The following is a 21,250-nucleotide window of genomic DNA, read 5'->3' on the forward strand; positions in this document are numbered from 1 at the left end:
CCTAAAGGTGCATACACACGCACTACAGAAGCAAACGACGGGTCTGTCTGACCCTCCCACTGGGCAGACTTTCAGCAGACTGTAGTGCGTGTGTACACACTGTCGGCAGACTGATAAGGCTGTTCCTGATCAATCCGCTCAGCGAATCGTTCACGAACAGCCTTATCAGTCCGCCGACACAGGCACTACAGTCTGCTGAAAGTCTGCCCAGTGGGAGGGTCCGACAGACCCGTCGTTTGCTTCTGTAGTGCGTGTGTACGCACCTTAAGGGCCCGTTTCAAATTGTCTGAAATCCATCCATTTTTCCACGCACAAATTCAGATGCGGAAGTGCAGTCTATTGAAAACAATAGGCTGCATCTGTATTTGTGTGCAGGGGAGAGAATAGACGTTGTGTTGCATTTTTACGAATTATGTATGTGGATCCCCATAGCCACGCATGGAACTGCTAGAGCTATTCAGATGTTTACTTGAATCAGACTCTATGCCGTCGTGCATCTCTGAGACGCATGCTGGCCTCAGTGGATAGGATCCTGTATACAATAGAAGTCTTTGTTTTAAAAATACAGGTTCTCTAGTGATGGAAGAGGGAGAGACCACAACGCAGGCAACTCAAGGGGATGCTCAGAAGACTCAAGGCACTGCGCCTAGCAACCAGTCATCCAAATTCCCCTCCCAGATCAGTCTGGCTCAACTCCGCCTCCAGCATATGCACCAGCAACTTCTTGCTCAACGCCAGCAACAGGCACAGCGCCGGCCCAGTGCTAATGTACCACCACAGCCTGTAACGATGAATAACCCTCGCGTACCAGGACCCATCCAGCACCCACCTCAGCCTGGCAATCCGGTGAGAAACAACTGCACAAATCTGCTTTTGTGTGTTTTGTAATTATAGCTTAAGTCTGGGACCCACTACGGGCGCTTTGTGGCAGATCACAAAGCGCCGGCAATTTGTTGAATTGTTAAAGTGCCTCAACTTCACCATGATTTGTGGATTGATCTCGATTTGGCTACTGCAGCCACTGATGCGAGGGTTCTGGGATCGCGTCCAAAAGTAGTGTAACTACCCCCATAGAGTTCCACTGTGAGCTGCAGAATCACTCCAAGTGGGTTCCAGGACTGAGACTTTAAATTGTGTAAGGGCTGGTGCACACCAAAGCGCTTCTGAGCGCTTTTAAAAAGCACTTGACTAATGTATTACAATGAGATGGATCACACGAGCGATGTGATTTTTCCTTTTTCTTCCACCCCATATCCCCCACCACCACAAACGCAATCGTGGGTCCTGCAGCATTTCTGCAAATTTCTGGGGCGATTCAGCCTCAATGTTAAGTATAGGAAAGTGGAAAATCACTTTTGAAAAATTGCTCTGATCTAGCATTTTCAGTGTTTTTGTGACAAAACCAGTACTAGCAGCTGTACTGTACATAAAAAAAATCTACACAAAAACGCTAGGTATAAATAGAAAATTGCTAGGCACATGCCTAGAATCACCTCGAAAAATTATTTCAAAATGCGCTGAGCGTTTGCGATTACTCTAGCACTTTTTGGTGTGCACTGGCCCTAATAGAACTATAAATTGTGGCGACAGAACATGAAAGGCAGTATTACTACCTTTTAATCTCTAATCTTTTTTTTTTTCCTATGACAGCGGTAGCGTCAGTAGCAGCCAGTGTTTCACTATGCAGAAAGGAGGAATTAGTGTTGCAGGTTTAGCCCTCTAAAATATGCTGGGAGCCAGACTACAGTTTTCATCAATCCTTTCCATTTCTGCATTATGAGGTGGCAGGGCCAGTCTGCTCCACAAACCAGCTGCAGAGACACTAGTTTCTTTTTCCCCAACCCTGTCCTCAAGGCCCACTAGCAACACCTATTTTGCAGAAATCTACATATACTCACAGGTGGGGTGTTAAAGACCCTTGAGGACACAGTTTGGGAACTCAGTTTTCGCTCAAGAAGGTAATTTAATGATATTCGTTCTTTTAAATATTTGGCCTAGAGTAGTGTTTGACTTACATCTGTGTTGAGTACTGACTGTGAGGCTTCCTTGCACTCTATACCAAGTAGCAACTGATGACTTGTAGTTCCTAATGGAGCACACTGCTGGTACTATATAGCATTCATGTTGGATGTTGTTTTTTTGCCAGTCTTGGGCCTCTTGCACACTACATGCGATTCAGTTTTTTTTGGTTTTTTTTTTATACGATCCGATTTTTTTAAAAAAAAATTTGTTAAAAAAACATAGCAGCATGCAGTACTTTTTTGATAAAAAAGAAAAAAAATAACAAATCTGATCGTATAAAAAAAAAAAAAAAAAAATCGGAATCGCGTGAAGTGTGTAAGAGGCCTTACCTGCTTCTTATGCCGGGCATACACGGCTGCGATTATGCGTCGGATCGAGCCGCTGGCTCGATGCCGGCGCAACCCCGCTCGTCCGCGCTGATCGATCCGCGCTCATACCCGCGGGCGGCTGCTAATCAGCCGCTCGTTTATTCTATTGTTCTCTCCGCCGGTATCTAGCAAAGTATCGATCCGGCGGGGTATCGGACACATCGAATATTATCAATCGAGCCATCAGGCTCGATTGATAATCCTCCCCAGCAGCCGTGTATGCCCAGCATTAAGGTGGGTACACACGTCGGATAAAAGTCTTTGGAAAATGAAAGATCACAGACCAATCTTACCCCCTTCCATGTAGTATGAGGGCATACTCTACACAGTGTATTCTATGGAGCTGAACTCCTAATCAGATAAAAATCTTTGCAAGATGCTGTGCACAAAGATGCTGTACACATGCAACAGATCAGTATCTGCAAAAGATCTGTTCCTGCAAAAGATCCGTTCTTGCAAAATGCATTCATAGTCTATATCTGCAGATCTCGTACACACCTTGTTTAACAGACAATTATCTGCAGATCAGATCCACCAGGATGGATCTTCAGATCGGCAGATAATTGTCTGGTCTGCAGATGAATGTCCGTTAAACAAGGTGTGTATGAGATCTGCAGATGTCATAGACTATCAATGCATTTTGCAGGAACAGATCTTTTGCAGATACTGATCTGTTGAATGTGTACAGCATCTTGCAAAGATTTTTATCTGATGGGGAGTTCAGCTCCATAGAATAGACTGTGTAGAGTATGGTTCTTATACTACATGGAAGGGGGTAAACTTGGTATGTGATCTTTAATTTTCCAAAGACTTTTATCTGACGTGTGTACCCACCTTAAAGGTCCGTACACACGCCTGACTGCAGGCAACGACGGGTCTGTCGTCACCTCCCGCTGGGCGGGTTTTCAGCAGACAGTCCGGCGGACTGATAAGGCTGTTTCTGAGCGATCTGCGGGGAGGATCGCTCAGAAACAGCCGTATCGGTCTGCAGACAGACTGTACACACGCCGGACTGTCGCTGGAACGCCCGCCCAGCGTGAGGTGACGACTGACCCGTTGCCTGCAGTCAGGAATGTGTACGGACCTTTAGTGTGATGTGGCCAGTGAAATGCAAATAATTCCAACATGAATACAAATAAAATGCAAGTTGTCTGCAGCTTGGACAAAACAAAAGCACTTCCTTTCAATTGTAATTTGGCCTGATTCCAATCTGCATCTAATTGGCCATCTCTATTGTTGTGACACAGGCAGCTAGTGCCTCAAATTCCACTTGCCAAAGGTGAACATTACCAGAGTTGAAATTTAGAGTGCTCCTAGCTAGTTCCTTTCAGGTGTACATATAGTAATTGGTTTTCCAGTGGTTTTGTGAACAACAATTTGCTGAAAGTATAAAGGCCATGAAATGTAATCACTGCCAAACTGGAAACAATAGTTTTCTTAATCAGTTACCAGAGTAAAGCCAGCCATACACAATACGATTGGCTCTGCAACTAACATTATAATCAAGCTGCGATCGACATCACCAAGAACCGGCCTTGCAGATCACGTAATGTTGTTCGCAGTGCTGATGGGAGAAAAACTATTTTTGCTCAATTAGATGTTTTTGTCTAATTGAGCAAAAAAAAAAGTATGTAGTGTATGGTCTGCTTAAAGAAAGCTGTTCAGTGTAATCTAAGTCCTCTGTAGTATACCATCATGTGTTCTTCACAATGGCAAACAAAAAAAGATGTGAATTGTAATTCTAGCTTTGTTTCTGTATTATCTAGCAGGTTCAGCGTTTTGTGAACATCCAGAATATGAATCCACGAGCCAATGGCATGTTGATATCTGGCCAGCCGATGCGGTATCCGCACAATGTCCCTCCGCCACAGGATATGCACATTCAAAACATGCCCAGAAGAGGGGTTGGGCCTAATCCTGTCAGAGTGGCGTATGTGCCCCAGCACACCATGAAGCAGGTAAGGCCTGTATGCTGCCATTTTGGCACACAGTGCCTGGAAGTTGATTGCTGAATTAAGCCTGGTACAAACTTTCAATTATGATTGGCCAATCGCTGACCAATTTTACCACCTTCATGTAGTCAATAGATATTAAATACTATGAGCAGGTTGTGTAGGTAAACCCTCATAGTACATGGAGGTGGTATAACTGGTCAATGATTGGCCAATCATCATTACATGTGTGTACGCACCCTTGGTGTATATAGGGAAGTGCTTGATTATAACTGGTCAATGATTGGCCAATCATAATTGCATGTGTGTACGCACCCTTGGTATATATAGGGAAGTGCTTGATTTGATTTATTCATGAAGTACAAATATGTGAAATTTAAAGAAGTATACTTTTAAGAGGAACACAAGGTGTGAGACCTATGGAAGCTGCCATGTGTATTTCCTTTTAAACAATACCAGTTGCCTGGCAGTCCTGCTGATCTTTGTCAGTAGGGTCTAGATCGCACACCTGAAACAAGCATGCAGCTAATCTTGTCAGATTTGTCATAAACCTCTGATATGCATTCTTGTTTATAATCCATTGCTTAAAGCGGTATTGTCACCATAAAATTCAAATTTCAACAGCAACTGGTCTGAGTGTATTAAGTTTTATAAAGATGCTAATTCTGCATTCAAAACTTTTTTTTGCTGTTATGGTTTGGAGTTATTACATACTATAGGAGCACTGGCCCTAGTGCCAAACAGTGCCAAAAAGTTGAATGCTGGTAGTTATTTTTATCTATAATATATTCCTCCTCTTCCATTTATTTCCCTGCCTAGCTGATCACTTGTGTTTACAAGCAAGGCTGAGGTGACTCAGTGATTGGATGTGTAAATAAAAAAAAAGATACTGGGAGGAGGGCAGCTAATGAATACACAATGAGCAAGAGAAAGGAGGGGGGAAACATGAGTCAGGGTGGATATGATGTCAGCATTAGCTTGGCAAGATGGCCGCTGCCTAGAATAGGATTTTCTGCTTTTCCTTTGTAAAATTCACAGGAATCATTACGTGGATAGCACAATACATCTGGTATGTAAGTAGAAGTAGTATTTATCTACTTATATACAGTATGTGTTTTTTATTTCTAGGTTGGCATGGGTGTCGCTTGTTCTTTAAAGTACTAGAGGCAGAGGATCAGCAGGACATCCAGACAATGTGCATTTTTGTAAAAGGAAATAAACGTGTCCGCCTCCATATCCTTCTCACCTCCGGTTCCCTTTAAAGGGAAGGTTCAAGCAAATTAAAAAAAATGAGTTTCACTTACCTGGGGCTTCTACCAGCCCCATGCAGCCATCCTGTGCCCTAAGTAGTCACTCACTGCTGCTCCAGTCCCCCGCTGGCAGCTTGCCGATATCGGAGGTCGACGGGACGCATTGCGTACATTTTTACGCATTCCCGCTGGTGGAATTTTTACGCATTGAACCAGTAATGCGTAAAGATGTATGTGTTAATGTACCCGCACTAGCGGGAATTAGTAAAAATGTACGCAATGCGTCCCGCCGACCTCCGATACCGGCAAGCTGCCAGCGGGGGACTGGAGCAGCAGTGAGTGACTACGAGGGCACAGGATGGCTGCATGGGGCTGGTAGAAGCCCCAGGTAAGTGAAACTCATTATTTTTTATTTGCTTGGACATTCCCTTTAACCAACACCTGAAATTTTGCAAAAAATGTTAGTGAGTCAGGGAACACACCTGTCTTTCAGTTTTCTGCACGTGTTTTTCTGTGTACTTTTTTTGCACACCAAGTGTGTTTCTATTGCAGGAAAACACGCATGTTTTTTTCACAGCAGCTGATGTAATTGATACAGAAAACTGACAAAATGTGCAGAGTCATCATGCAAAATGTCAGGTTTTTTTTTCTGTGCACGAACATATTAAGTGTAAAGGAGCCCATACACTTACTGATTTTCCCGCCGATATACAGCCGATTCGATCACTGTGATCGAATCGGCTGTGAAATCGCCACGCAAACGCTGACCGAACTATCGATTTCCGATTATTCCCGTCCGTACGGAAGATTCCCCTCGATCGCTGGCGGGTCGGGAGTGCTACGATAGCGGCGTTGGAATGGCCGACACTAGCGGCAATGCATTACCTGATCCGTCCGGCACAAGTCCCCTGGTCTCTGCTGTCTCTTCTCCGCTGGGTTCCGGCTGGCTACATCCTGTCCCGGAAGGAAATTTTAAACAGTAGAGCGCCCTCTACTGTTTAAACTTCCCCAGACAGGAAGTGAAGCCAGCCGGTCCGAAACTCAGAGAAGAAGACAGCGGAGACCGGGGTACTTGTGTCGACTGGATCAGGTAGTGTGTGTGTGTGTGTGGGGGGGGGGGCGTAGGCAGCTCCACAGATTGTGAATTGATTTCAGCATGAAACCGATCACAATCTGTTTGCAGTAAAGGCAGCCATACGATCCCTCTCTGATCAGATTCGATCAGAGAGAGATCTATGTTGGTCGATCTGATGGCAAATCGACCAGTGTATGGCCACCTTAAAGGGATACTGTAGGGGGGTCAGGGGAAAATGAGCTGAACTTACCCGGGTCTTCTAATGGTCCCCCGCAGACATCCTGTGTTGGCGCAGCCACTCCCCAATGCTCCAGCCCCGCCTCCGGTTCACTTCTGGAATTTCTGACTTTAAAGTCAGAAAACCACTGCGCCTGCGTTGCCATGTCCTTGCTCCCGCTGATGTCACCAGGAGTGTACTGCGCAGACACAGACCATACTGGGCCTGCGCTGTTCGCTCTTGATGACATCAGCGGGATCGAGGACACGGCAATGCAGGCGCAGTGGTTTTCTGACTTTAAAGTCAGAAATTCCAGAAGTGAACCGGAGGCGGGGCCGGAGCATCGGTGAGCGGCTGCGCGGGCACAGGATGTCTGCGGGGGACCATTAGAAACCCCGGGTAAGTTCAGCTCATTTTCCCCCGACCCCCCTACAGTATCCCTTTAAAATAGCCCATTGATTAATATGAGTTCTCAGTTTTTCTGTGCAGATAACCAAAACGGTCAAGTATGTTCCCTGCCAGAAGCTGAAGTAAAAATAAACTGAGATAACCTATATCTGTAAATCTACACTTAACCAGGATTTTCCTGGAACCCCAAATTGTAAGTGGAATAGGTACTATCTGTACATGTTTATCTCCTCATGTTGCATGTCACTTGAGCTGTCCATTAACTTAATTACCCATGTCCCCCACCCCAGTGCTGTGTGCAGTCAGTGCCGATGTTGTCTGTACCAACACCTCACAGCCTCTGAGACTATCCAACCAGCAGCTGATACCCCCTTTCTCACCAGAAATCTTTACCTTTTCGTGAGGGAGGTCTGTATGGCTGATATTATGGTGAAACCCCTCCCACAGTGTGATAGCATAACCATGGTCCTGACAGTTTGCTGTCTGGCAGAACAGACAGTGGCTGATGTGTTTCAGACAGCAATGTGCCTTTATTCACAACCAAGTCAGGCTTAAGGCCCATACACACGTCCGTTTTTGCGAACGACGGGTCGTTTGAACGACCCGTCGTTCAGTCGTTCGCCCGCTAAATCGGGCGTGTGTACAGACTGCCGTTTGCGTGATAAGAGTGAGTTTGAGTGATGAATGGAGCTGCTGACTTTGAGAAAAAGTCGCCCTGTGTAATACAATGTAACTATGGAAAGATGGATATAATTTTAAAGCTCTCTTTCTCCTCTTTCTGACGACCCCTAAATTGTCGCCCTACGCCTTTTAGTTTTCTCTATTTTCGCCGCGGCAATTTAAAATAGTGAAAACTAAAAGGCGTAGGGCGGTGGTTTATATATCATTGGAAAGAGGAGAAAGAGAGCTTTAAAATGATATGCATCTTTCCATAGTTTCTGCACTGCTCGGAGTCCCTTTAACTGCTGATTAGGAGATCTAGACAAAATGGAATGAAACCCACCCACAGGAAAGTGAAAACCCACTGTGTATACCCTCAGCAGGTCAGAAAAACCATTGTGAGATTTATTCTCAACTCTTTTTCTGATCATCTTTCTGTGCTGACACAGATTATATGCACAGAAAGTGGGGTAAATCTTCCAAGTAGGAACACGAATAGCAGTAAAACTTCACAGGCTCTATTTCTGCTCTACCGTGTTCTAAGCCAAGAGGTAGTAAAAAAAAAAAAAAGAAAAAAAAAAGCCTACCATTTAGGAATGTGATTTAAGGTGAGTGCAGGGGTAGGTCTACCTGCCCTATGGCCATGGCTTAATCTAAAGGGTTAAGGAAGCAGGGTTCAATCACCCAATACACTTTGGTTTATGGTTTTTAGGTTATCAACTTTTTGAACAGTTACTCTGTAGTTGGACAACTAATTAGATTTCAAAGACCCCACAGACAGTACAGCTGGTGTGTGATCAATGACTGGGACACCATCACTCAGCAACTACATCTAGTCACAGTCACTAGATTGGATATGCAAGTTGCACATATGTACACACTACTTCATCTTTACTGTCGAATAATGATGGGTGGAGTTCTCTTGTAACAGGCTATGTTAGTAAAGAAATTACGCTGGTTATTGTGAGTTGTTCAGCTCACGTAGTGTTGTGGTATAGTAAATCTTCTCTGTTTTATCCTATGAAGTGGCAAGTGGCTGGGAACCAAACTCTGGGCAATACCTCCACGCCATCCAGCCCAACCATCACTAGCGTGGCCGGAGGAGATGGAAAGGTCTTCCCCTCTCCGGTCATTGAGCTGGTGTCATCGGCTGCCAACTCCTTTAACCTCCCGCCTATCCCTGATGTAAGTACGGCACGTTGGCACCTTCCTCAGCCCTTGTGTGGTGTGTTGCATCCTTTGTTCATCTGCACTATATAATATACAGCCAGGAAAACACAAAGATTAATTGGTTATTGATCTCTTTCAGATTGATAGCACAGATAACGTCATGGTGGACAAAATAATGCGGAAAGATGGAGGGATGGACATTCACCATCAGAGAATGATGTCACATCGAACGGTTCAGTCTCCAAATTCCTCTGTGCCATCTCCATTAGGTACGTAACCAAAAAGCTGCTGTTCTGGGCCTCACGAGGTGACAATTCTCATCATTGTTTGGATATAGCGGGCACTACAGGTTCACCGTACACCTACTGCAATAGTTTTGCCTTTGTAAGGCCCTAACATATGGCACTATATGGTACATGCTGAAGCTACAGCATTATCCTATTAACCACTTTTCCCACACCTACAGTATATCTACGTCCTCTGTGACTTCATCAAAGCCACTAGGACATAGCTAGATGATTTGCCCGTGCAGCACAGCTGTTTCCCATGCGCGCTTCCCGGTACTTTGAGCTGCAATACTAATTGGTGAAAGGGAGCATGTTCCCCTTAAGCCAATTAGAGAACGATCACGCAGTATACAACTGCAGTGATTGTTCATCTCTCTCCCCCTCTGTGGCCAAATCACTCACCTTGCCTAGTTCCTGCGACCATCCTGCAGCTGGAGCCTCAATTCACCGCTGTGTACGCAGCGCCGTGATGCCAAATATCCGGGTTCCGGCTTGATGGTGTCATCCAGCTGGATCCCTGATATTCGGGTGAGAGGGGAAGAATCTTATAAAGGGGCACATCTGGTTACCCGGGGGGGGGGGGGGGGGACAACCTAATACTGGGGGCACATCTGGCTGTAATGGGGGGGGGGGGGGAACTAATCCTTGGGGTACATCTGGCTATAATGAGGGGTGCTAATCATGGAGGTGCATCTGTCTATACTGGGGGAAGGCAAATGCAGGGGGACACATCTGGCTATACTGTGGGGGGGGGGGGGGGCTGATATTGAGGACACATCAGGACATAATACTGGTGGCATGGTTTTTATCTACTGTAGCACTTTTTATTTTTATGCTGGAATTGGTAAAAACTGAGTGCATTTTTCATTTTTTTTCTTTTCCCATTAAAATGTGTAGAAAACAAAATGTTTCTTGGGACAAAATACACACCAATGAAAATGGTTTGTTTTGAAAAAAAGACATATAGATCATTTTGGTGTCGGAAGTAGTGATAGTTATTGCTGATTAAATAGGGACATGGCTAAAGCGTCAGAATTGCTCTGGTCCATAAGGGCAGAACAAGGTCTGGACGCAAAGTGGTTAAAGCCAAACTCTATAATGTGTGATTGGACTTGGCATGGACTAGGAATTATATTTACCTTTTTATCCTTGTCTGCTACAAATGTGTAGTGTTCGTAAACTTATACTTAAAGGAATACGATCGATACCCAAGTGTTCTAAAATGACAGTGTGCAAATAATGTCTAAGTAGCTGTGTAAACCTTTTCCTACTTTTCATGTTAAATATCAGAGGCAAAAGCTGTAATTTATTGAGGGTAGGATTTAGCTATATTGGGACAAATCAATTGCAGAAGGGGTGTCTGCTTCAATGCACAGCCAGAGTTGCATATCGGACTACAGAAAGCAAATATCAAACATATCAAACTCTGAAAGCAAAAACAGTATTAAAAAGCTGTGACTATTTCCTCTGCTCTCTTTAGACACTGTCAGAAACACAGGACACAGAAAGCTGCAGCTGTTGGGAGCTCTCTTCTCTGTCACACACAGAGCTACACATAGAGATAACTGATCAAGTGTGAGGGGAATTTCCCCTCTCCTCATGACTCAGTCAGTTAGTAAACTTTGAATGTATTTTGATAACAGTAAACAAAGAAGTTGCTACTAAAATGTATACACAAGTAGCAGCACTTCCCAAACAATTCCTGTGTCAATTGAAAAAAATATGTGAATCGATAGTATTCCTTTAAATGTTCTTCATTTAAAATGGTTGAAAATGCTGTATGCTTAGAGAATTAAAGGAATAATTATTATTTTTAACATTGTTTCAAAGGACCACTATCGTGAAATTTCTAAATAAAAAAAAAAAAAAAAAAAAATTCTGCAATGCTAGTAGAAGGTATAATAGCTGTCCGTCAGAAGAGCTCTCAGATTTACTCTACCATGAATGTGTAAACAGCACAGTGATTTATTTTTTAACTAATTCTTAACCCTTCGCTATCCCTTCTAGTCTTCTAATAGCATTCTTTCCGGAATAAATCTTTTTTTTAGTTTTTTTTTTAGAAATTTCGCGATAGTGGTCCTTTAAAGGGAAGGTTCAGGGTGGCTGTTAAAAAAAATAAAAATGCCCATCCAGTTACCTGGGGCTTCCTCCAGCCCGTGGCAGCCAGGACGTGCCCTCGGCGTCGCTCCGCAGGCTCCCGGTGGCCGACCCGACCTGGCCAGGCCGGCTGCCAGGTCGGGCTCTTCTGCGTTTCAAAATGCGCCTCACGGGGGCGCGTTGACGTCATCGGATGTCCTCCGGGCTGTACTGCGCAGGCGCAGTAGTTCTGTGCCTGCGCAATACAGCCCGGAGGACGTCCGATGACGTCAGCGCGCCCCCGTGAGGCGCATTTTGAAACGCAGAAGAGCCCGACCTGGCAGCCGGCCTGGCCAGGTCGGGTCGTCCACCGGAGGGGACCGGGAGCCTGCGGAGCGGCGCCGAGGGCACGTCCTGGCTGCCACGGGCTGGAGGAAGCCCCAGGTAAGTGGATGGGCATTTTTATTTTTTTAACAGCCACCCTGAACCTTCCCTTGAAGAAACTGGCTCATCACCCCCAATGTGTATGGTTGCTGATTGAATAATGTGCTTTGACATAACCTTTGCTGCTTGTACAAGTGTAAATTGCCTCTTTGCTCTTATTATGATGAGATGAGATAATCAAATGCTGATTTATGAACTAGAGTCAGCTCATTTCTTATTTTTTGTAAGGAAGACAGCAACACTGAAATGTTTCTATTTAAAACAGAAACAAAATCACTAATACCCGTACATTGCATTACTGATAAGTGCTTAATTTTAATATATTGAAGGCACACTATACATATAAGGTACAATCTGCTTTTAAAAATTAAAATCTTATCACCCTATTGCTCATAAATCTAAAATATCCTTAAACCCCACCCCCACGGCAGTTTTGCTGATTGGGTGGGGTTTAAGAATATTTTAGATTTACAGGCAATAGGATTGTACCTTATATGTACTTGAGGTATATTGTAGGTTGATTTAGGACCCTTTAAAAGGAACCTGAGGTGACAGAGATATGGAGGATGAAACTTTTTTTCCTTTGAAACAATGCACATTGCTTGGCAAGCAATTTTTGCAACTTGGAAGCACCACGTTCTAAGTAGCTTTGGCACGATACAAGCACATGTATATCATGCTACATAAAGGCATAAGGTACACTTTAAATTTTATACAACCTATTTTGAGAACTTTATATTTAGTAGGGGATGAAAATATATTTTACAGATAAGTTGGCTCTTTCTGTAAGAAATCTTAGGAGATTATTGAATCGAGGCTTTGTGTGTTCCTGATTTTTCTTTTTTCTTTTCTTTTTTTTTTTTCTTTCTGTCATAAGATATTACAAGTAACATCAAAGTGTTTGTTTTTGTTTTTCTTGACAGGCGTCCATCCTCCTATGCGTACCTCTAGCGCCTCCAGCGCGGGCAGTCGGGGAAGGTAATTGCTTTTATGTGAAATTCCACTTTTATAAAGAGTTCAAATCTATACATTGCCAGAGTTTTGCAAACATTCAGATTTCTGACCTTGATTTTATCTGCAGAGACAAATGCAGCCTCTCCGCGTGGTTGCTGACAGGGAAATAAGAAAGATTAAGGATCTGATTGCTAGATGACTTTCATAGTATTTCTGAAACAGAAGGTCTAGTTGTATTATATGGTTCATGCCTACCAAACGTGAACCAAAGAGGGAAAACTAGGGAACCAGCAAAAGGGGTGTGGGTGTCCAAGGCTTTCTAATGCACAAGGAGCAGAAACCACACCACCTGGTTTAATCCTACACATTAACTATGGCAGTGCTCTGAAAGTGCCTAAAACATTCTCAAGGGTGTCAGTACCGAAACTTGGAGCAATAGAATAAGATGACCTGGTTTGATAAATAACATTTTTCTAATAGCCAGTTTTATCTGTTAGGTGTGCTGGTAAAATAAGTCCAGTCCATGAAGTGTATACCTATGAATTGGCCGCTGGAAGACATGAGTGCAGGATAAAGCCGGTAAACTGCTTACTCTTCTCCTGCACAAGTCCCGGCGGCGTTGGTTACTAATCCCCCTCCAGGTCAACATGGATGGTGGGGAATGATGTAATTCGACTTCCAGCTATCGTTTTTAAAAGTAACTTAAGCTCCATTTTCTGAACGCGCCAAAGTTACTCACTGTAATTCCTATTACGGCCTACAGTGTCACCAGCTGCGGCCAAATCTGCTGCGCTGTTTTAAAAGGACCTACTTCACAAAAGATCTGCTGATAATGTCTTTGGTGCCAGATACCACAAAAGAGGCCCTGCAATGAAAGCTCAATCGGGACCCTATATAATATTAGGCAGGTGGTTATTTGACTACATATAGTTACATAAGACATTTGTCCATCAAGTCCAACCAGAAATAAATAAGTAAATACTGGTGTATATAGACTTAAAATAGACTGTATATACTGTGTATAGACTGATGTGCTGGCTTTTGATCCACCTCACACCTTGTAGATGTTTTGTAGTTTTCTAGCTCCTCGCAAACTGGTACCACATCCTATAACTATTTGTTATAATAATACTTAATACAAGTGAAAAACTATTTTTTATATATGTGTGTCAAATAACCATTATTTTAAAGAGGAAAAAGGATTTAAGTTTCAACATACCGCTGAAGAGTATAGGGAACTCCCAGAACACCATTGAGATGCTTTGTATGAGAAACAAAAAATGTAGGAAGAGGTCTCCAGCATATTAGTTTTCGCTTTAAAAAAAAAATGTATTTATATAAGGGGGGGGGGTTCAAGAGTCCCAACAGAGCCAATGGTGCCAAGTATCATACATTTTTCCTGCTTCCAACATTACCTTCAAGAACTGACTGTTATTGTAAGAGTTACTAGAGCATAGACTAGGTAGTCCATGCTTGAGATCAAACACCAAAAAAAGGCCATTTGTGTTTTAGGGCAGCAGCCCTAAATTACAAAGTGGACCTGTGCAGTACTGACACGTCCTACTGATCTTTTTTCCTGACTTTCCTGCTACAGCTGTAGGTGTGATATATGCCTGCAGTTCTGCATGTGCACCTGGCTTAACCACTTCAGCAGTTTTTCACCTTATGCATCTGAGCAATTTTCACCTCCCATTCATTCGCCAATAACTTTATCACTAATTATCACAATGAAATGATCTAGATCTTATTTTTCCCGCAACCAATTAGGCTTTCTTTGGGTGGTACATTTTCCTAAGAATTATTTTGAATGCATTTTAACGGGAATAGTAAGAGAAAATTTTTTAAAAATTATTTCTCAGTTTTTGGCCATTATAGCTTTAAAATAATACATGCTACCATAATTAAAACACACACATTTTATTTGCCCATTTGTCCCGGTTAGTACACCATTTAAATGATGTCCCTGTCACAATGTATGGCGCCAATATGTTATTTGGAAATAAAGGTGCATTTCTTTCAGTTTTGCATCCATCACTATTTACAAGCTTTATCATTTAAAAAATATTAGTAATATACCCTCTTGACATTCATATTAAAAAAAAAAAAAGTTCAGACCCTTAGGTAACAATTTATGTTGTTTTTTTGTTTTGTGTTTTATTGTAATTTTTTTTTTTTTTAATTCCAAATTGTAAGCGAGCACTCTTGCTTTCAGGAAGTATAAGGACATCATTTTTCTTTTTTGTTCAGAAACACCGCAGCTGCTCGTAAGAAGCTGTCGGTCTTTCTACTGGAGACTTGGATCCATGAATGGGAACTGTGTTCCCATTTATTGATCTCCGGGCTAACGGGGAGCACGCAAGCGAGCGGGAGTGCGCTGCAGCAGCCTTTTTGACGTGACAGTCATGTCCAAAAGGCTAAAATTAAAGTGCTTAAAATAAAGATTTACCTGGGTCCAACTACTGTTCTGAAGGTATACAAAGACACTATTTGTTTTCCTGCCAGCAATCCCCTTTAGGTATATACAGCAGTTCTGAAGTATTGCATCCTAAGTTTTATACGCTCGGTTTATGAATGTATAATATAAACTGTGTTGGCCGTGCTACAATATGGCTCATAGGTTTGTTTTACCCTCATTTTTCCACAGCTCTGGATCTTCCAGCAAGCCAAACGGAGGAGCAGATTCCACACACAAAGTTCCAATTGTCCGACTAGAGCCTATCAGGATCAAACCAGAGAACAATGCTGAGAGCGAATCCATTGAGTATCCTGTTGTGGTTGTGAAGCAGGGGAACCAACGCCAGCAGCAGCGTCCGCATAATGTAAGTTGAGCTAATTGGCCAATCGTGTTTAGAAAGAAAAACAAAAATGATTGTCAGTAGAAATGTTTTTCTTAAACCGGGTTTGTCGCCATAAAAATCAAATTTCAACAGCAAATGGTCTGAGTTTATTAAGTGATAAAGATGCTAATCCTGCATTAAAAATTTTCTAAACTTTTTCTGCTGTTATGGTTTGGCGTTATAACATACCTTAGGAGCAATGGCCCTTTAATTGCCACTGCCAAACAGTTGCATGCTGGGGGATCTTTTTATCTTTAATATATTCCTCCTGTTCCCTTTATTTCCCCCTCCTTCTAATGACATAAGACACTGCACTTCCTAGTATAGACCTCAGCGGGAGGGTGGGTAATGAAGAGAAAAAGAGCGAGAGAGGAATTGTCAGGATTAGCTTCATTCAAAGCTAACCAAGATGGAAACTGTCTAGAATAGGATTCTCTGCTTTTCCTTTATAAAATTCACAAGAATCATAATGTGAACAGTGCAATACATTTGTTCTGTAAGTAGAACTAGTATTTATCTACTTGTATATGTGTGTTTTTATTTCTAGGTTAGCATGAGTGTCACTTTAATGGGTAGTGGTACACGGCTTATATACCTGGTAGGCATATGGGTTATTCCACTGGTGTAATAATTGTAAATGAAGGTTGTGTAGCTGTTTTCAGATAGTTAGTCTTTCTATATGCAATGACATGTGGTCTTTTCTCCCCAGCCTGAATACTCAGGAAACAGCATTTTAACATCAATGTTACTTGATCGGAATGCAAACCGTGCTTCCAAACTGGATGCGGCTCCCCGGAGGGACACGCCAGATAGCACAGGAGACCGACATGTTATGCAGGCCGGTGCTTACCAGCGAGCCAATGCTTGGACCTCTCAGAATCGTGTGACAGAAAGTGGTGGTGGTGGGGGGAAGGAGGATGACCCTAATGAAGACTGGTGTGCTGTGTGTCAAAATGGGGGCGAGCTACTGTGTTGTGAAAAGTGTCCTAAAGTTTTCCACCTCTCCTGCCATGTGCCTACACTAATGAACTTCCCCAGGTAAGGAAACATCCAGTTGTGTAAGTAGAAGCATTCAGATCACTACTTAGCTTTGCCTGTCGAACATCCCTGTAAAAGCACTAGGCTCATCTATAAAAATAAGTGTGTGTTCCTTGCGCTTTCAACTCCAGGAAACCCAGACCAGTCAAATCCAGAAATTCTCTAGTCCACACCAGGAATTCACAAATAATGCTGCTCCATATAGGGAATATGCAATGTGATATCTGGAAAAAAGGAGCGCTCTAAGTGCGTTACCAAGGTGGGACTTTATTGTGCATAAAAAGTGATTACTTACAGGATAGTAGATATAAAAACGCTTGTCAGCGGGTAGGCAACCCGTTACACTCCTCTGCGGCGGAGTTGCACGCGCCGTGGCCAGCAGCAGCGTGTCCGATGGAATCAGGGAGCTCGTCCCACGTCGACGAGCTCCCTGATTCCATCGGACACGCTGCTGCTGGCCACGGTGCGTGCAACTTCGCCGCAGAGGAGTGTAACGGGTTGCCTACCCGCTGACAAGCGTTTTTATATCTACTATCCTGTAAGTAATCACTTTTTATGCGCAATAAAGTCCCACCTTGGTAACGCACTTAGAGCGCTCCTTTTTTCCAGATATCATCTATAAAAATGTCTGTCTTCTACTACATGGATAGGAAGCAGCAAGCCAAGTGATATTGTAAAAGTTTTAAATGTCAAAATATTTTGACCCTTTTGTTCTTAAAAAAACAAAAACAAAAAAAAACTATAAGCTGTTGAATCATCAGTCTATTCAGACAGTGAACACGTCAAATTGTGTGTACAAGGCCTAAAGGTGGCTACAAACCATACAATTAAGATCCAATTTTACACCAATTTGATCAATACGATCGGTTGTCTTGAAAAATCGAAAGCTCTTTTTTTTTTTTTTTTCTTCCATTCGTTCAAGAAATCTGATCGAATTTCCTGTTTTATTTTTATTTTTTTAAAAAAAAGGTTGGGAGTGTTGGATTTTTTTGATCAATTTTTATGAAATGAAATTGAATGGTGTGTGGTAGATTGTCAATTACTTGGTGTACAGATCCAGTCATTTTTTTCCTAGTTTAAATTATTTTATTCATGATTGGGAAAAAATCGAACATGTGTGTGGTACATTGGTCAGATTTTTGAAAGGTTACAATCAGTCAAAAACATGGATTGCAATTCTTGAATTGAAAAGATATTTAAAATATTGTATAGTGTGTGGCCACCTTAAGGCTCAGTCCAATCTATGCCTGAGCAGTACTTCTTCCATATTGCATGGATTTGCTATATTGTTCAGTCTGCTGTGGCCTGTTGCAGGTTCCTCTGACCCTCTACAGCAGGGGTAGGGAACCTATGGCTCGGGAGCCAGATGTGGCTCTTTTGATGGCTACATCTGGCTCACATACAAATCAGTAGGGATTGATTCACTAAGCTACACTGCTCAAGCAGCGCAGCTTAGTGTGGCAGTGCAAATAAAATTTTGAAGTAGGCACGCTACTGCTGTAGCATGCACTACTAACTTACTCACGCTCCCCCAAAAGGAACAGCTGCTCCAATTGTTCCACTCTGGACCCTGTCAGGTCCAGTGACTTTGTAGGACGAGATCCCTGCACTTTGGCCCAATAGGCTGCCTGTCAAGTGACAGGCAGCCTATTGGGCCAATCAAAGTGCGCGGATCTTGTCCTACAAAGTGAATCAACTCCCAAGTCGAGCTAGCTAATTGTACAAGCTGTTAGTCGGTATTTCTCCTGTCTGGCTCTCAGGGAAATTGCTGATGTTGCTGAAACCCAAGAGAAACTGAAGACGTGTCTGACACTTCTGCTGCCTGGTGGATCAACTGTACACACATCACCATGGCAACAGGGGTGTGAGCCTTACTGTCCCAGTTTGAAATATATTGTATGGCTCTCACGGAATTACATTTTAATATGTGTCGTTTATGGCTCTGTCAGACAAAAAGGTTCCTGACCCCTGCTCTACAGCATAGTTCCCCAACCCTGTCCTCAAAGCACACCAACATTACATGTTTTGCAGGAAACCACAATCATGCACAGGTGAGTTAGTGTCTCAGCAGAGCTGATTAACTACCTTTGTGGATTTCCACAAAACATGCACTAAATGCATGTCATCCATTCGAAAAATGGTAATGCAGTCCACTGTCTGAAAAGTCGCACCGGTTGGGTTTGTCTGTTCCAGACTGCAATGTAAATGTAAATGGGCACATAAGAGAGCATGGGCCCTTTCTGCATGTCTGTTTGCTGTGGTAAAATGAAGAGCTAGAGTAAACCAAACTCAATTCTGGTGATTATTTTGGCAGTTAGTTGCCTTTGAGAAACTGTTATAAAGAACTTCTGAAGTGCCTATATTTGGTTGTTCCATGGTTTTATGTCTTACAGCGGTGAATGGATCTGCACTTTCTGCCGAGATCTTTCCAAACCAGAAGTGGAATATGACTGTGATGACCCAGCCCTGGCAGAGAAGAGGAAGCTGAGTGGTGCTACGCTCATGGCTCCTATAGACCAGAGGGTAAGAGTCCCCGGAAGAGATGTGATCTGGCCTTCTAATGTTTATATCAATGTTCCAAGGCACAGACAGGTTCATACCTCCTAGAGTTGCCACTGCTTGCCTCACTGACAATCTGCTTTGTAGAATCATTCAGTGGCAACATCTAGCAGTAACACACACGATCTGATGTGTTTTGCTTAGATGTAAATTGAAAAAATACTCCTTTACACAATAAAGATGCTTGAATTCCAGGTAATCACTTTACATTATGTGAACAATCTGTAATAATGTTAGTAACTGTTGTGGTGCGGGTTATACCGTGAAAAAAACTGGTCACCTATTTGATTTGAAAAGTTGCTGAATTCCCATGATCCTTTGCAGTAGTCTGCTCTCTATGGCTGCAGTGGGCAGTACTGCTTGTGGGAATGATAGGGAAAAATGCTTTGCTTTCTCAGGGTTGAAGATGGTTTTGTTGCAATAACTCCCCTTATTCTCTTGAGATCTGACATAAAAGACTGCATTCTGCAACTCTTATTTCGTAGGTCACTTGTTTGGGGGCAGCTAGAGCTTATGGGTTGGTTGGTTCAGCAGAAATATTACTGCTTTGCATTTATTGGGAAGGTTTATCTGGCTGATGTGCAAATCTTCTTTTCCAAATTCACACTCCAGAGTGTATGTGTATCAGTATCCTATATGGCTGGAATAGCTGCATGATCAAAACAGTTGCAAAGAAAATGGCAGTAAGGGTGCTACCAATTACAATTCTTGTTTCATTTTACAATCTTAGCCTCCAGAGAGTGCTGACTAATAGACTGATATTGAGTGAAACATGCAGCAGAAACACTGCAGCATCTATTTTGAAACACAGCCTGATCTTGTATGGGCAATTTCGGCTAGCTGCGACCACATGTGAAGTTACAAACGTTACATCACGTATTATGATTCCATGAAGGTTTCAGTTATGTGTATATCAAATAACAATGACCTCCAGGATTGCAGACACTATCCTGCAAATCCAGTTTAATACCATTTGGTAATTTTAAGTAATGGTGCTTAAAGTATACCAGAGACCTAATAAAAATAATGGATACCTACCCAGGGCTTCCTCCAGCCCCATAAGCACGTCCGAGTCCCTCGCCATCCTCCTGCGGTCTGCAGTTTAGCTGCAATCAGCCCTGGTAACTGGTTCAGTCAGGGTTTTCTGCACATGCGCAGAATACCCCGACTGACTCGACTGAACCAGTTACCGGGGCTGATTGCGGCTGAACAACAGACCGTGGGAGGATGGGGAGGGACTCGGAAGTGCTTATGGGGCTGGAGGAAGCCCCATAATATCCATTCTTTCTTTCTATTTGGTCTGTGGCTTACTTTAACCTCCTTGGCGGTAACCCCGAGTCAGGCTCGGGACGGAAATCTTCAGCTCAGAGAGGTAACCCCGAGCTGGCTCCATCGGGGGCGTAATGTGCAGTGCTGCCGCAGATCTATCTAGCGGTATGATTTTTATGTTAAAAAAAAATTGCTCTGCTTTCAGAACTTTCAAATCTGGAAATAATCATACTACCAGGGAGGTTAAAGCAGACCTGAACTCGGAACTTCCTCTTTGCTCTGAAAGATAAGCAACCGCATAATAACCTTGGCAGAAAAAAAAACATTTTTTTGTTTGTTTTTAGAAATCCTGCAATAAATATGCACTGTCTACTTCCTGCTTTTATAGAAGCACACCTAGGGTTAACATCCTGTTTAAAAATTAGCTGTTCTGCTGAGATTCCTGTGCCAATACAGCTGAGAGATCAAATTACAGTTGTCACTAGTCACAGATGCGGAGGCATTGGGACAGGCTAAACTTTCAATACATACAGGGTGAATTAATCTGTGTTTTCCATGTGTCCTGTGCTTGAGTTAAGGTCCACTGTAACATTCACACTAGAATGCCTTTACAGCAAGTCAAGGGGAGTGTACCACACATTTTACCACACTAGAAGGTGCGTTT

General features: G+C 43.0%; 1 protein-coding gene across 1 annotated transcript in view; it reads left to right on the plus strand.

Moving 5' to 3' along the window:
* The window catches only part of LOC137562351 (transcription intermediary factor 1-alpha-like), a 73,825-nt gene that overhangs the window by 41,032 nt on the left and 11,543 nt on the right, over nt 1-21,250 (plus strand). Inside the window, exons 9-16 of the mRNA XM_068273687.1 lie at nt 569-846; nt 4,157-4,348; nt 8,979-9,137; nt 9,262-9,391; nt 12,853-12,907; nt 15,528-15,702; nt 16,430-16,758; nt 19,152-19,281. Coding sequence (XP_068129788.1) covers nt 569-846; nt 4,157-4,348; nt 8,979-9,137; nt 9,262-9,391; nt 12,853-12,907; nt 15,528-15,702; nt 16,430-16,758; nt 19,152-19,281 — 1,448 coding nt within the window. The remainder of the gene's footprint in view (nt 1-568; nt 847-4,156; nt 4,349-8,978; nt 9,138-9,261; nt 9,392-12,852; nt 12,908-15,527; nt 15,703-16,429; nt 16,759-19,151; nt 19,282-21,250) is intronic.

Source organism: Hyperolius riggenbachi, chromosome 3 (assembly GCF_040937935.1).
Source record: "Hyperolius riggenbachi isolate aHypRig1 chromosome 3, aHypRig1.pri, whole genome shotgun sequence".
Classification (NCBI taxonomy): Eukaryota; Metazoa; Chordata; class Amphibia; order Anura; family Hyperoliidae; genus Hyperolius; species Hyperolius riggenbachi.